This window comes from Buteo buteo, chromosome 18 (genome assembly GCF_964188355.1).
Source record: "Buteo buteo chromosome 18, bButBut1.hap1.1, whole genome shotgun sequence".
In the NCBI taxonomy this organism is placed as follows: Eukaryota; Metazoa; Chordata; class Aves; order Accipitriformes; family Accipitridae; genus Buteo; species Buteo buteo.
This window is the reverse complement of record NC_134188.1, coordinates 10,115,942-10,129,134: the sequence shown is the minus strand read 5'-3', so window position 1 is coordinate 10,129,134 and position 13,193 is coordinate 10,115,942. Positions and strand designations below refer to the sequence as shown.

Here is a 13,193-nt window from a genome sequence, read left to right as displayed (position 1 = left end):
CCGCGCCCGGCCCCTTCCGCCGGAACCCGCCGCCGCCGCCGCGCATCCGCTTCCAGGTCTGCCCGCAGCCGCCGCTGCCGCCGCACGTGGGCCCCGCTCCGCTCCACGCCGCCGGGGGAGGGGCGGGCGCGCACCGCAGCCGCGGGTGGCCGTTCTCCCCGGCCGGCTCCCGCCGCTCCGCCACGCCGCTCGGAGGTGAGCCCGCTACTGTCCTCCCCTTCCGACCCGCACCGGGCCGCGGTGGCGACGCGGCCTCTCCCCGCGCCCGAGGCTCCGTGGCCCTGAGGGCGCTGCTCGGCCTTCCCCTTCCCCGGGCTCGAGTGCTGGCGGGGGGGTGGTGAGCCCGGCCCTTAGCCCCGCCGCCCGGCGGCGGCTGAGGTGAGGGGCCCGGGCCCGGGCTCGGTGGGGCGGGCGTGCCGCTGTTGCGGAGGTGGGGGGGCGGCGGCGGCGGCTCCGGCTGCAGGTCCCCGGCGGGCTTCCTGCGTGGTGTGGGGCGGCCTCGCGGGGGTATCGGAGAGCCAGAGCTTGTCGTCTAGGAGCGGCTGGATGGCGCCCTTTACTTGTAATTACCCTGTACGCCTCTGCCTGAGCACCTCTGCAGCTGCTTAGTAAACACCTCTCCGTGATTTTGTGGTTTTTTTTTTTTTTTGTCTTTTTGTGGCGGGTTCCTTCCTTGCCCGGTGTAATTTTTGTAGGGAATGAACGTGGTCATACTGTGACAATTCGAGAACTATGTAATAAGTAAGAGAAATAGTAGATGGATGCCATCTGAGAAACTTTACCCTGTTGTTGTTACGGCTGTTGAAATACCATTAAGTACAAACGAGAGGAGTCACTTCTTCCCCTTGGATTCCCAGTCCTTGCAACATACAACCCGTGTTGCCACAGTTCTGGGTCAGCCATTTTTCAGCCCATCAGCATTTTAGAAGCTATTAGTGTTTAAAAAGTTACTTTTTCCTTTTGGTTCTTTTTCAGCAAAAACAGTAAGTTAGTAAAGGAACGCTACATCATTTAAATTAGTTCCATTGTACAGTACAGCCAGCCTTCATGCTTTTCATACACACCTATTGGTCACCATATCTCTGATCATACTTAGTCCCAGCTAGATCTTGATTGAAGCCAAAGGAAATAAATACACTCTAAGACAGTAGATACTTAAAGTTTTCCTTGTCCAGGTGGATATTTTTATATTCTCACTTAAGTGCTCAAGATTTAGTGCTGTGCATCATGAACACCCATTCTCAGTTGCTTATTGCAACCTCAGCAGCATATGCTTGGAGTTATTTCCAACTTGTCTTACCTGTCTTTTTCAGACAAAGTTTCTCTTGGCTCTGCTTTAAAGGTGTAAAGAGAGAAGCATGGAAGTTGTATACAATGTCATTGTCATGACAGGCATCAACATAACTAAAATGCAAGGTTTAGCTAATTCCAACCTCTGTTGAAGGAGATGAGGCATAATTTTAAGCGATCAGAGAAGGAAAATGTTGTTTCCACTTACGATTGATACTTGAGCATCCTTTGGCATGTTGAGTCCAGAGGGATTTGTCAATATGATAGTCCATACCTTTGAAAATGTAGGATATGAGAGAGGAAAAGAGTTTTCAAAGTGCTACCTTCTCCTGGCAGCATCAGGTTAAGACAGCTACTGATAATAGCTAGCTGCTGAAAGTTAGTGCTGTTTGCCTGAATGTATTCAGTTCTGTGTCGTTTTAATCTTATTAAAGTTTTGCTCCATATTGTCTGACCAACTCTACTGTGTTATCACTCATAAAAAGGGAGGAAGTCAGAGTCATGTGAGGGGGATCTCTGCTGTTAATCTTTACGACTGTTGCCTGTGGGAATAGTTTATGTTCTTGATGTGAGACTTCGCTTCAGTCTTGTGTCTCGGTTAGTCTTATTGGTCACAAATGAGCTTTTCAGTGAAATAATGCTGTAGTTGTGTTTGATACTGGATTTTCAATATATTGCATTCCCAATTTTTTTACTGGTTGACTTGGCTCTGTTTTATCCTTTTCTTCTGTTTGCAGATACAAATGAGTCTTCTGTTAAACTGAACCATGAGTCTTGCATTACATGATCTGCTCATTTGTTGTCGTCGCCTTGAAAATGAGAAAGCTGTGGAGCGAAGGGTAACAAGTTTTCTTTTGGTGTGTGTGCCTCAATTAGCAAAGAAGGGAATCGTAAATAATTCTTTTTCTTGAAATACATTTTCAGAAAGAAATTGAAAATTTCAAGCGGCTTCTCCGTGATTCTGAAACAGTTCTCCAGCTGGACCGGAATTCTGATTCTAAACAAGGAAAGCAACTCAACTGGGATGCTGTATTTAGGTAGTTTCCTTTTATTCCTTTGTGAATGGTTGCAATTTTCTTATATAGAACATCATTCTTCTGTTTATTGGGCCTGTTTGAATGTTTATCTTTCTGCAGATTGATTTAGACTTCTTGTCAGCTTGCAAACAAGAAATGACTAATGTTAATTAGGACGTAATTTTGAAATCTAAAGGAAGTAAATTTGAAATAGCCCAAAATGCAACACTTATACAGAAAACCAAACTGCTAGGAAACTGATCATTAATTGGGTGGTTGTTTTTCCTTGCAAAAATAATAGTTACTTTCTTTTATTGAAAATTATCCTCTGCATCTGATTTTCAACGTATATGACATTCATATGTAGATTGTAGATAGCTCATTAGAAATTTTTGTGTTACTGAGTTCTTCAGGACACAATAGAAAGACCATGGCTTGTGAATTAAAAGAAATTGTGCTGAGGTTTGTAGAGGCCCATCTTTGATATAATCTGCTTCACGTGTACTACAAGATTGGACCGAGCACGAGTATGATAAGTTCTTAGAGCAGCTGGGACCAGTGTTAAATTTCATGTTAAAAGTGCATCTGAAGTATTAGTTTTCATAGGCTGGTGTCTGGTCAGCTTTCCATTATGTTTTTAATTGGACAGCATTGGAATAGTTCGTGTTTCATAGCTGTGCCAAAAATATCTTAACAAGTGTTTGATAAATTTTTATATGTTGCTTTTGAGATGGCCAATAATATATTAGAAATACATAGGAGGAATACAAAAATAGAGACTCTAAACTGAACACAAGTAGTAGGCCAGAAAATCTACAGTAATTGCCAGTGACAAAGCCAGTGAAGTTTAATCTATTCTTAGATTGAAAATCCAATCTATATATTAATTTTAAATGATGGAGAAATAGGACTTGAAGGTTTTCCCCAATAGAAACAATGAAGAGTACTTCTTATTATTTTGTTGTTTAATGTTGCAGCATAAATAAAACGACTTAGCATTGCTTTTTTTCTAATTATAAATTTTATATTTAGCATTATGCAAAGTTTAAAGGAAAGTTTGGTTCCTATTCAAGTTGCTTCTGGATTATCTTTAAAACTTACAGCTCCTTTTATAGATTATTTCCATCATGCTTAGACTGTAATATATTTCAGTTGTTTTTAGTCTTTGGTAGTTAGAATTGTGAGAAGAACAAGCACTGACATTCTAGGCTAAAACAACATTTACCTATTTTACTTCAGTCATAAATGTGCAGATCCTTGATTAATCTCTCTTTTATTTTTGAAGTGTCTTGCAGAAATATTTCCAGAAAGAAATGAAAAACCTGCAACTGACAAAACCAAATGCGTCTGCTTCAACCCAAACTACCAGACAGAAAAAGATGCAAGAAGTTGGAAGTTTGGTCAAATATTTCATCAGATGTGCTAATAGAAGTCAGTAATATATGTTCATATAGAATTACTGTTTCGTTTTGGTGCTTTGCTTTCAACTTTGCATTTTTAGTCTGAAGTAAGTTACCAGGGTAGAGTTCATCTTGCTCACTTCCACATATTTACAGTTTAAGTATCTTCATGTGAATCGGTCCTTTGTGCTCCTTCTCTGTCCTTGTTGATGTTCACAGTGCCTTTTTCTAATTATTCAATTTATATATAACTGAGGTATCCTCTCGTAATTTATTTTGTTAGAAACAGTTTGTTTAAGAAGATCATTCCTAACAGAACTGTTTCTGAACTGTAGGGATTTTTTTCTTTTTAAGTAAACATTTAAAAACAATTAATTCCAGATTTATTTGGCACACTTTGGGTTAATTATAGTCACACATTGTTTCTTCATGTAGGAGGACCCAGACTGAAATGTCAGGAACTTCTGATTTATGTCCTGGAAATTATAAGAGATCCAACAAGTTGTGCTGCTTACGGATCTGACTGTAGTAGTATACTCCTGAAAGATATCCTCTCAGTAAGGAAATATTGGTGTGAGATATCCCAGCAGCAGTGGTCAGGTAACATTTTGAAGCCTACTTACAAATGTCTTTTCCTAGTATAGAAGCATGTTCAGGTGCATTTTAAGTTGTTTGATGCGCTGTTGTGTGTGAGGTACTACATAAAACATGGAGTAAAATAGTATCAGCCTTGAAGGCTTACAGTTGAAATACACAAAGCGACAAAGATTAGGAATTGATTTTTTTCTTTCTGCATACTGTTTGTCTATTGCTTGCTGAAACATATGTACTTATATACAATCAGGTTATGTATGCGTGGTCTCCACAGGGCTTAACATGTATAACAAATCCGTGGAATGTGTATGCTGGAAATAGCCTCAGTAAAACTGGTGTTGGTGTGCAGTTGTTTGCAAATTATTAGGTATTGGCTGGTATAGTTTTGATATAGTTAATGTATTACTATTAAATTTTATTATCTGAATTTTGTTGGCTTATGAAGGTCCTAAAAACCCATTGAGTCACTGTTGTTATATGCATATATTGCATATAAAGAAAAAACTAGAAAGCTTAAGATTTAAATAGATAAAAACAGTTTAAAAAGTTGGGTAATGAAGAGCCTGCAACCTGAACTGAGTGGAAATGCAAACATAATTTTTCACTTTTCAGAGGATTGGATTTGACTCCAAGACTTATTTAGCATGGAGAAGAATGTTTATGTATCTTGAATCGTCTGATGTGTACTAAGCTCTCAACTCATCTGTTTTCATTTGTTGATGTAATAGAACAGTAATTTGGAAAAAAAAATGGTATTAGAAGTTTTATAGTCTAGTTTGTTAAATGTTTTATGTGCAATCCTGTAGAAAGTGTAGAAATACTATCTTTATTTGCATAGTGTAGTGCTCTGAAGTCAGAGTTTGCATTTTTGAAAAGCATTTTATGAGAAAATACTCTGTAGCTTGAATAGAGTTTTTTAACTACAGAATGGAAATAAACTTGCAAGGAACTCGGAAGAGGGGTCTGGTGATGCTGGGAGTGAAAGGGGAGGCAAAAAAAACCTGCCGAAGGCTTGCAAAGCAGAGTGACCAAAATGGAACCACTCAGGATGGGAGGTGTGGTTGGGTAATTAGCCTGAGGGTGAGATCTCAGAAGTTAAAGAACTTGGTACTGTTTGGCCATGGAGATAGAACTGGATGTTGAAGATTGAAGGGGAAGCTGGAACTGTATAGGAAAGCTGCCTGAGACTAGAAGCCAGTGAGGGGGGTAGAAGACAAAGGGCTGTCAGCCTGCAGGTTGGAGCAGAATGTGAAGGCAGGGACTGACCTGATAGGGAGGCTGGAACCTGGAGTTCAGAGCAATAAGCAGGAAAGGCATCTGAAGAAGAGCTGGGTACTCAGGTAGAACTGAGGGTAGGTGGGTAGGGAATGGGACAAGAAGCCAGGATTTTGAAGACCAATAGTGAAGAAAGCAGAGAAGGGAAATTAAGGCTGAGTGTCACTGGAAAGGTACATACGGGTTGCTTGAGGAGTCTATGGGAGCTGCTGTGTGGTAGTTACGTATTTTAGGAAACGTGGAAGTTAGCTGAGTCTGTTTCTGTATGGACAGAAGCTGGAAGTGTGACCGAAGAAATTTTGACGTTAGATCATACGGGGCACAGCGGAATTTAATTACTGAAGTGAGGCAGGACTGAAGGCCATAAATCTAGAGGAAGTCAGACTTAAATCCATTAAATGAAACAAGTTGCATTTATTAGAGAAGGGATATATGAGCTTTATAAAGGTTATCATAACCTTTTTAGTGATTTGACCTTAATGCTTGTTTATAATTCTTGGAGTACAATGGAGAAGTCTGTTTTCTATTTATAAAATTGGTGGTCTGGTGCAGGAGTTGAAAGTAAGAACATGGATTCCAGCTGTTGCCCCAAAGCAGTTAGATTTGATAAGCAAATACCGACTTCATGAGGTGCTTTTATCTGCTGGAAGTTCTGAGCTTCTGAATGTTGATAGTCATACTCTTAAAAATTATGAGGAGCCGTCATATTGTTATATACTGGCTGCATCATCAAAGGAGTCACGTGAGGCCAGTGGAAGCTGTATGCAGTAGTCTTACTGAAGGAAACTGGAAGCCCTGGGAATTGGTAATGGGACCCTGTGCCTCTTGCATCTTGGGCATTGGCTTTTTAATAAATAGATATTTTAGGGACCTGTGAGGACGTCAGTGAGCATTTGGTATTGCCACTGTAGTAATGAATGAGGACACCTCTTTGCTCAACTGTCTGACTCTTTCAGAAAGGAGGAGGAGTCAGGGCTGCAACAGACTTCACCTCAATTGGTGCTGGTTGCAACTCAGTGCACTGATAACAGTGTTGGAACAACAGAGATTTACTCAGTCCTCTACATGGTCTTATCAAAGGACTAGAAAGTTGAGGGATAGTTGCTCAAACCCATTCACTGTTTGACAATCCCATCAGGCTCATGTAAAAATCCAACAGGGATTGGATATTAATCAGAGGTAATTGATGTTTGAATGAGGTAACATCACCCTTGAATACTGTAGTACCAGGTATACTAGAACTACAGTAGGAACTCAAAGCAAAAAGCGCTACCTAGTATATGACCATTGACACAGCTGATGCATTTTTTTCCATTTCCCTGGCCCCTGAGTGTAAACCACAGTTTGCCTTTACCTGGAGAGGAGTACAATATGCCTAGAACCTTCTGCCACAAGGATGGAAGCATAGGTCATATGTCATGGACTTGTACAAAAGGTTTTGGAAGAGGGCAGTGCCCCAGTATGCTTACGGTACATTGATGACATTGTAGTATGGGGAGGTGTATAACACCATGCCCATGAGGTGTATAACAAAAGCAAAGAGATAATTAGAATTTTACTAAATGCAAGATTTGTGCTCAGAAGAGGTAAGGTGAAAAGACCTGTGCAAGAAATAGTTTCTTGGTGTCAAATGGTGCTGTTGGATTCCTGCTGATGTGATTTACAGCATCACAGCAATGGCAAGGGGAGGTCACAAGAGAGCATGGAGAGTAGACGTGGAAAGAGTTCATCCAGTAAGGAGTGGTTTCCCAACCTGAGGAGGTCCCAGTATAAGAATCCCCTGCAGGGACTGGGAGCATTGGCTGTGGGCTGTTGTAACCCTGTGCTGCAGTGTACTTGCAGTTGTGTAGGGCCCACTGTTCTGAGGGTGTTGGGAGGTCACTGATGCACATTCCACTTCCACCCTTTATGCAGAAGGGACACAGTTAAACCAGGCTTGGACACTTATCACCAGGTTAAGGCTTTGTGACCCAGTAATGTAGGGGTATGAACTGTCCCCGATTCCCATGCTTCAGAGAGTCACCCGAGTTCTACAAATGACCCCTATGCCTGCTTGGAAAGAAGGTGCTGGTATCTCTATTGAATCTGAGGCCAGAGTTACAAAGGACTTGGTGAAGCTGGCATTATAGGTCCTGCTGGAGTCCAGGATGTCCATAAGTCTATGAAGGCCTGCACAGCAATGAAGCAGTAGCATTGCAATTTATAGTTGTCCCAAGCTGGCTTTTCCACAATACAGGAATCCAGAGCTCAAGGCCCTGGGTGATGCCATCGATGTCACCCATGCAGAGTATTCAAAAGAAGAGATTCTGAGAGGGTGCCTCAGAGGCCTTGATTCTGACTGTCTGTGGAGAGCTTACCCCAAACTGATGAGCTGCTGACCAGTAGAGTTGAGGGTTGTCAGGCTCTTCTAGGTCATAGTCACTCTACGGAGCATAAGTACAGTAACTGATCATTCTGCATCCCAAGGACTATATGATACAGCTGCTCTGAGCTCATGTCTGGTTGACTGTGAACAAAGTAGTCCTAGTGGCTGGGATTCCCAAAAGATCATTCTACCTATATTTTTCCTCAGAGAAAAGGAAGCCTGAGAGGTGGATGTCCATTCATTCGAAGTGTTGTCCCAGAATAGCTACTGAGGTCATAGGACTGAATCAGTATTACTTCCCTTTGTGGTTCTTTGCAGTGGATATTGTCCATTGGTGGACTGAGGGACAGTATCATGTCACTTACAGGTGGGATAAATGAAGTGGCAGCAAGGCTTTTTTCTATTTGTTGTGTTAAACTGATGGTGATGGTTGGATCAGTAATGTGCTACTGTGATTTGTACAAGGCTGATGAAAGAACAGCGTGATGATTCCTAAATGGGCCTTGACATAAGAAAGCAAAAATCTGAGGAAGGGGCCTTTCCTTCAGAAAACTTGTAAATGAGTGCAAAGAATGGATGTGTTGGTCTGTGGGTTGGAGTGAACTAGCTGAACTGCGTGTAATGGAAATATGGGGAGCCTCAGTACCAACTGTTTTGATGTGTTTACCTGTTCCTGCTATGCCAAATTCTTTGTTAATGTATGTGTGCCTGTAAATTGTTTCTGAGTACTTTTATTATGTATTCTGCAACAAGTGGAGCCCACTGTGCTGAGCAATAAATGTAGAGTAGAAGTTGACTGTGAAAGTAGTTGTGAAACTTGATCATGTGGCTATAGCTACTTTGCTCAGTGCAACACAAAGCAGATTGCATCCCGGCTCAGAATGAATATAACTCTACTTCCAGTGTAGACACTTTCACTTGTTTTAATTTTTTCCCCAGTTAACTTCTATGAATAATGACATGAGGTTGAATTCAGAATGGTGGTTTCTGTATATTTAATGCAATATTTTGCTTCAAGCATTTTTTATGTAATCCTTTGTAATACATATGTTTATTTATATTTGCATAGTTACAACATATATACACACTATGTTATATATACTTTTTTTTAACATATTTGCAGAGTTGCTGATCCTGTATGGCCAATTATACCTCAAACCTTCTGGGAAGATTAATAGAGTCTTGGTGGCTAGGATAATTCACACACTTATGAGGGGGTACTGCTTCCAAACTGATGGATTGAGTTCTGATATGTTTATCTTCTTTTCAAAAGCAATGCAGTATGCAAGGTAAGTTGCAAGTGCTCCTCTTGTTTGCTAATACTTACTTTTAGAGAATAACTCATTTTAAGTATTTGGGATTAGACTTGAGTAATAGCAGGTAATACCTCTTTAGACATATTTGGTTCTGTCTTTGAACACCAGTTTAATAAATTCTTTAAAATGTTAATAACTTCTGCATTTATTAGGCAAATAATATTCTGAATATGGTTACTTGCTAGTATTTACATTCAGACAATTCCTGTGAAAAGAAATAAGATGATTTCTTCTGGAAGTGTGAGTGTTTGGTTTATGTTGCAGGCAGGAAAAGAATACTGCAGGCCTGGATCATATTGTTGGAGCAATGAATATCTTCTGCAATAAGTTTGCTGTCAACTGTCGCATACGGATTTGTAAAGTAGGGGAAGAAATTTTGCCTACAGTGCTTTATATATGGACTCAGTATAGACCAAAGGATTCCCTGAAGGAATCAGTAATTGAGTTATTTCGCCTCCAAGTTCGTATTCATCATCCAAAGGGTGCAAAAACTCAGGGAAAAGGTACAATAAAAAGCTCCCTGGTTTTTTTTTTTTATCACTGTATGTGATTGTTCAAATTATTTTGCCAGCTTTCTGAATTTTGATACTGAGGCTTGGAAACATTAATGGGAGTGATGATTACTTGTCAGTAGTTTTATGCTATAGGTTAATATCAAGTGAAAGTGAAAATGAGGTTTTCAAATTGTATGCACTAAGAAAATATTAATTGTGAGAAGTCCTGTAGACATTGATTGTTTTTTGTTTTTTTTTTAATCAAAAGGTGATTTTAATTACTAAATCAAAACACGAAGTCTTTGGGGAATGGAAATAATAGTTTAGATTGAGTTTAGATTGCCACATGTATTCATATCTTACCAGGTTTATTTAAACCCAGAAATTACTACTATGGTCTTAAGTCTGACTCTACTGTGTAAAACTTATCAGAGAACATGACTCAGTAATTGTGTTTGCCTGTCATGGCCTATTTCAGTTATAGCATAATTTTTTTAAAAAGGTTTGTTGTTTTGTTTTTTTTTTTACTTTGTCTACAAATGACAAAGAGTTTATAATTAGTCCAAATTTATCCATTGCATATCATTGTAGTCTTTCCAGTTAGATAAAGAATTGTTTATTAGAAACTTCGTTCCTACCCTCATTACTTATATACACTGAGTAAATTATCTCTTAACTTTTTTCACTTTTTACTTCATTCATTCTCCACTATAAGACTTGTTTTGCAGGCCTGTGTTTAAGCTTTGTATGCTTTACTCTGATTTCGGCTGTATTTCGTGCTGTCTAGGTAGGTTTGTGTGTTGTATCAAGTGGGTGTTACACGTTATCTTTTAATTGGTTTTGCGCGTTCAGGTGCATATGACTCAACAAAATGGCAGAGTATCTTGCATAACCTGTATGATCTGCTGGTGAATGAAATAAATCTCATCAGTAGTAGAAGAAAGTATTCTTCAAGCTCACGTAATATTGCTTTAAAGGAAAATATGATTGAGTTAATGGCTGATATTTGTCATCAGGTAATATTTTTATTTGAATATAAAGTTGACTATATATTTACTGTGTTGTATGTTTTGCTTTTTAAAGTAATATGGCTTTAGCATTTCCTCAAAATCATTTACTGAAGTCTTAGTACCTTTTGTCTGTGTTCTGTTGTGTTTAGTTGCTAATTTTTGTGCAGTTTAGAAATGTGTGGACTTCTAAATTATACTAGGTTTTACTAGTGTTGCTTATTAGACTATAAGCTGAGGTTCTTTTATAGTAAAGAATAATAAATAATACTTCTGGTAGCCTCTTAAGAGGCTTTATACACAGTGAAAAATGGACTGGTTTAGTTTGATGTTTCAGTTTTCCTGTAAATACTACTTTTTTTTAATTTGTGTACTTTTTAATTTCTCTTTATAAAAGGTTTTTACAGAGGATACCAAAGTTCTGGAAATTACCCAGTCATATGATGTTTCACAAAGAGAGTCCAGTGATGAAACAGTATTAAGCAAGCGCAGAAGGATTGAACTAGGCTGGGAGGTAATTCGAGACAACCTGCAAAGATCCCAAAAGGATTTTGATGTCATACCTTGGTAATAACATCTTTACATGAAACAAATATCACTACAGACATCTTTTTACATTTAAGTGTTCTCCTGAATATGTTGTGCTTTCAAATTAGGTGTCAGCACATGCTGTAATTAAGCTTAGCTTCTCACAGCATTTGGAAAGTAGTGAGTAGTGTTCTTGGCACTCTTGCTTTAAAAACTTTTGGTTTCCTAAGAAATAACAAATGAGGCCTGGTAAACTGTGTTGTAGTGTATAAGATATTACTGCCTCTTTTTTTTACCTGTCTTTTGTGCTAGATACTACCAGTCTTTATGTAAGGGTATTTTGTTTGACATGAGGGACTTCTGAACTGGAGGTATAGCTACACATTTTCTTCCAGTGACTGCTGCAGAAGAAGGAGCCTGTAGCAGAGAGCGTAGCAGGGAGTCAAGTTGTTGTTAAAAGACCACAGTTAGACTTTTCCAGAACCTACCAGTTGTAGTCCTAAGCCTAAGAATGTTGATGTTATAGCTAAAATAGGTTACACTGGATGTTTTTTGCTGTTACTGTTCCTCTCTGTTTTTCTGACTTTTCTTGGAAACTGCTGTACAAGATACCAGAACAGTGTAGCTGCTTGTGAATTGGGTCCTGAGCTGGGGCAGCAGGTGTGGGTGTGGGTGTGTGTGTGTGTGTGTGTGTGTGTGTGTGTGTGCAGTGTGTGCAGTGTTGAGGCAAAATGGCTGTTTAGGATCCAATTGAGAAGTTCACATGCCATTCTGTGTGGAGGTGGCAATCTCTAAGAAATACTGAGTGCTGTAATTTACTAATTTGAGTAGAGTTGCAACTATTACTATGAGCAAAACCCTTCCAATTTACCATCCCTAGCTTAACATTTTATTCATTTGATAAATTTTCTTTTTCTTATCTGCAGAGATGATGTTGTAATGTTTCCTTTTTATGGAATTTCACCCTTGAGGTCACTCCCCAGGTCAGAGTGTATAACAGGCTAGTCTGGAAGAAGGAGAAAAATAATGGTTTTGCCTGAAATCTTCTTCCCTTGTGGTCAGAAATCAGTGAACTCAGCTTGTAAGAAATTAGAAATCAGTGAACTCAGCTTGTAAGAAATTAGAAATCAGTGAACTCAGCTTGTAAGAAATTAGAAATCAGTGAACTCAGCTTGTAAGAAATTAGAAATCAGTGAACTCAGCTTGTAAGAAATTATTAGTGATAGTGAGGCTAGATGAGCAGACTTTACAAATAAATACAATAGAAATACTGAATCTTTAACCTTTGATAGTAAACAAATCAGCTCAATACTGGAAAGTATAAATGTGAAATGACAATTGGAGAACTCTTTGTTTGTTCAGTTACTTTTGAAGACACAAATTTATGTATATTTGATATTAATTGCTTCATTTTGTGTTTTCAAGGTTACAGATTACAGCTCAATTGATATCGAAGTATCCCATGAGTCTTCCTAACAGTGAGCTACCTCCCTTACTCAATGTACTTCACCAGTTACTGCCTCAGCAGCGCCGAGGAGAAAGGACCCCATATGTGCTGAAGTGTCTTACAGAGGTAGCTTTGTGTCAAACCCAGAAAACTGATTTGAAAAGCACCCACAAATTGGAGCTCCAGAGAATCTGGGCAAAGATTTGGTCTCTTACCATTCGTAGCGTAAGTTTCCAGCAAATTGAAGTGGAGAGCTTTGGGCTACTTGGAGCTATGATTCAAGGAAACCTTGTTGTAACAGATAAAGAACTCTGGAAGATATTTTCAGGACCTGCATGCAAGCCTTCAAGGTAAAATGGGAAGCAAGGATAATATTTTGTGTCTGATTCACATTGCTCGTTACTGTGCAACCAAAGCCACTGTATTGTTCAAAATAATTTTATTGTTGTTGTGGCTGTATT

The 13,193-nt window shown here is 39.4% G+C and overlaps 1 protein-coding gene across 4 annotated transcripts in view; it reads left to right on the top strand.

Moving 5' to 3' along the window:
* The first annotated feature begins 53 nt into the window (after positions 1 to 53).
* Positions 54 to 13,193, top strand: part of ATM (ATM serine/threonine kinase) — a 77,140-nt gene continuing 64,000 nt past the window's right edge. For 3 of the 4 annotated variants that reach the window (XM_075049985.1, XM_075049984.1, XM_075049983.1), the window contains exons 1-10: positions 54 to 195; positions 2,028 to 2,129; positions 2,215 to 2,327; positions 3,592 to 3,737; positions 4,142 to 4,306; positions 9,064 to 9,229; positions 9,521 to 9,759; positions 10,603 to 10,766; positions 11,155 to 11,324; positions 12,711 to 13,082. In XM_075049985.1, coding sequence (XP_074906086.1) covers positions 2,058 to 2,129; positions 2,215 to 2,327; positions 3,592 to 3,737; positions 4,142 to 4,306; positions 9,064 to 9,229; positions 9,521 to 9,759; positions 10,603 to 10,766; positions 11,155 to 11,324; positions 12,711 to 13,082 — 1,607 coding nt within the window. In that variant the 5' untranslated portion in view covers positions 54 to 195; positions 2,028 to 2,057. Of the gene's footprint in view, positions 196 to 2,027; positions 2,130 to 2,214; positions 2,328 to 3,591; positions 3,738 to 4,141; positions 4,307 to 9,063; positions 9,230 to 9,520; positions 9,760 to 10,602; positions 10,767 to 11,154; positions 11,325 to 12,710; positions 13,083 to 13,193 lie in introns of those variants that run through there. The other variant, XM_075049987.1, reaches the window with a different exon arrangement.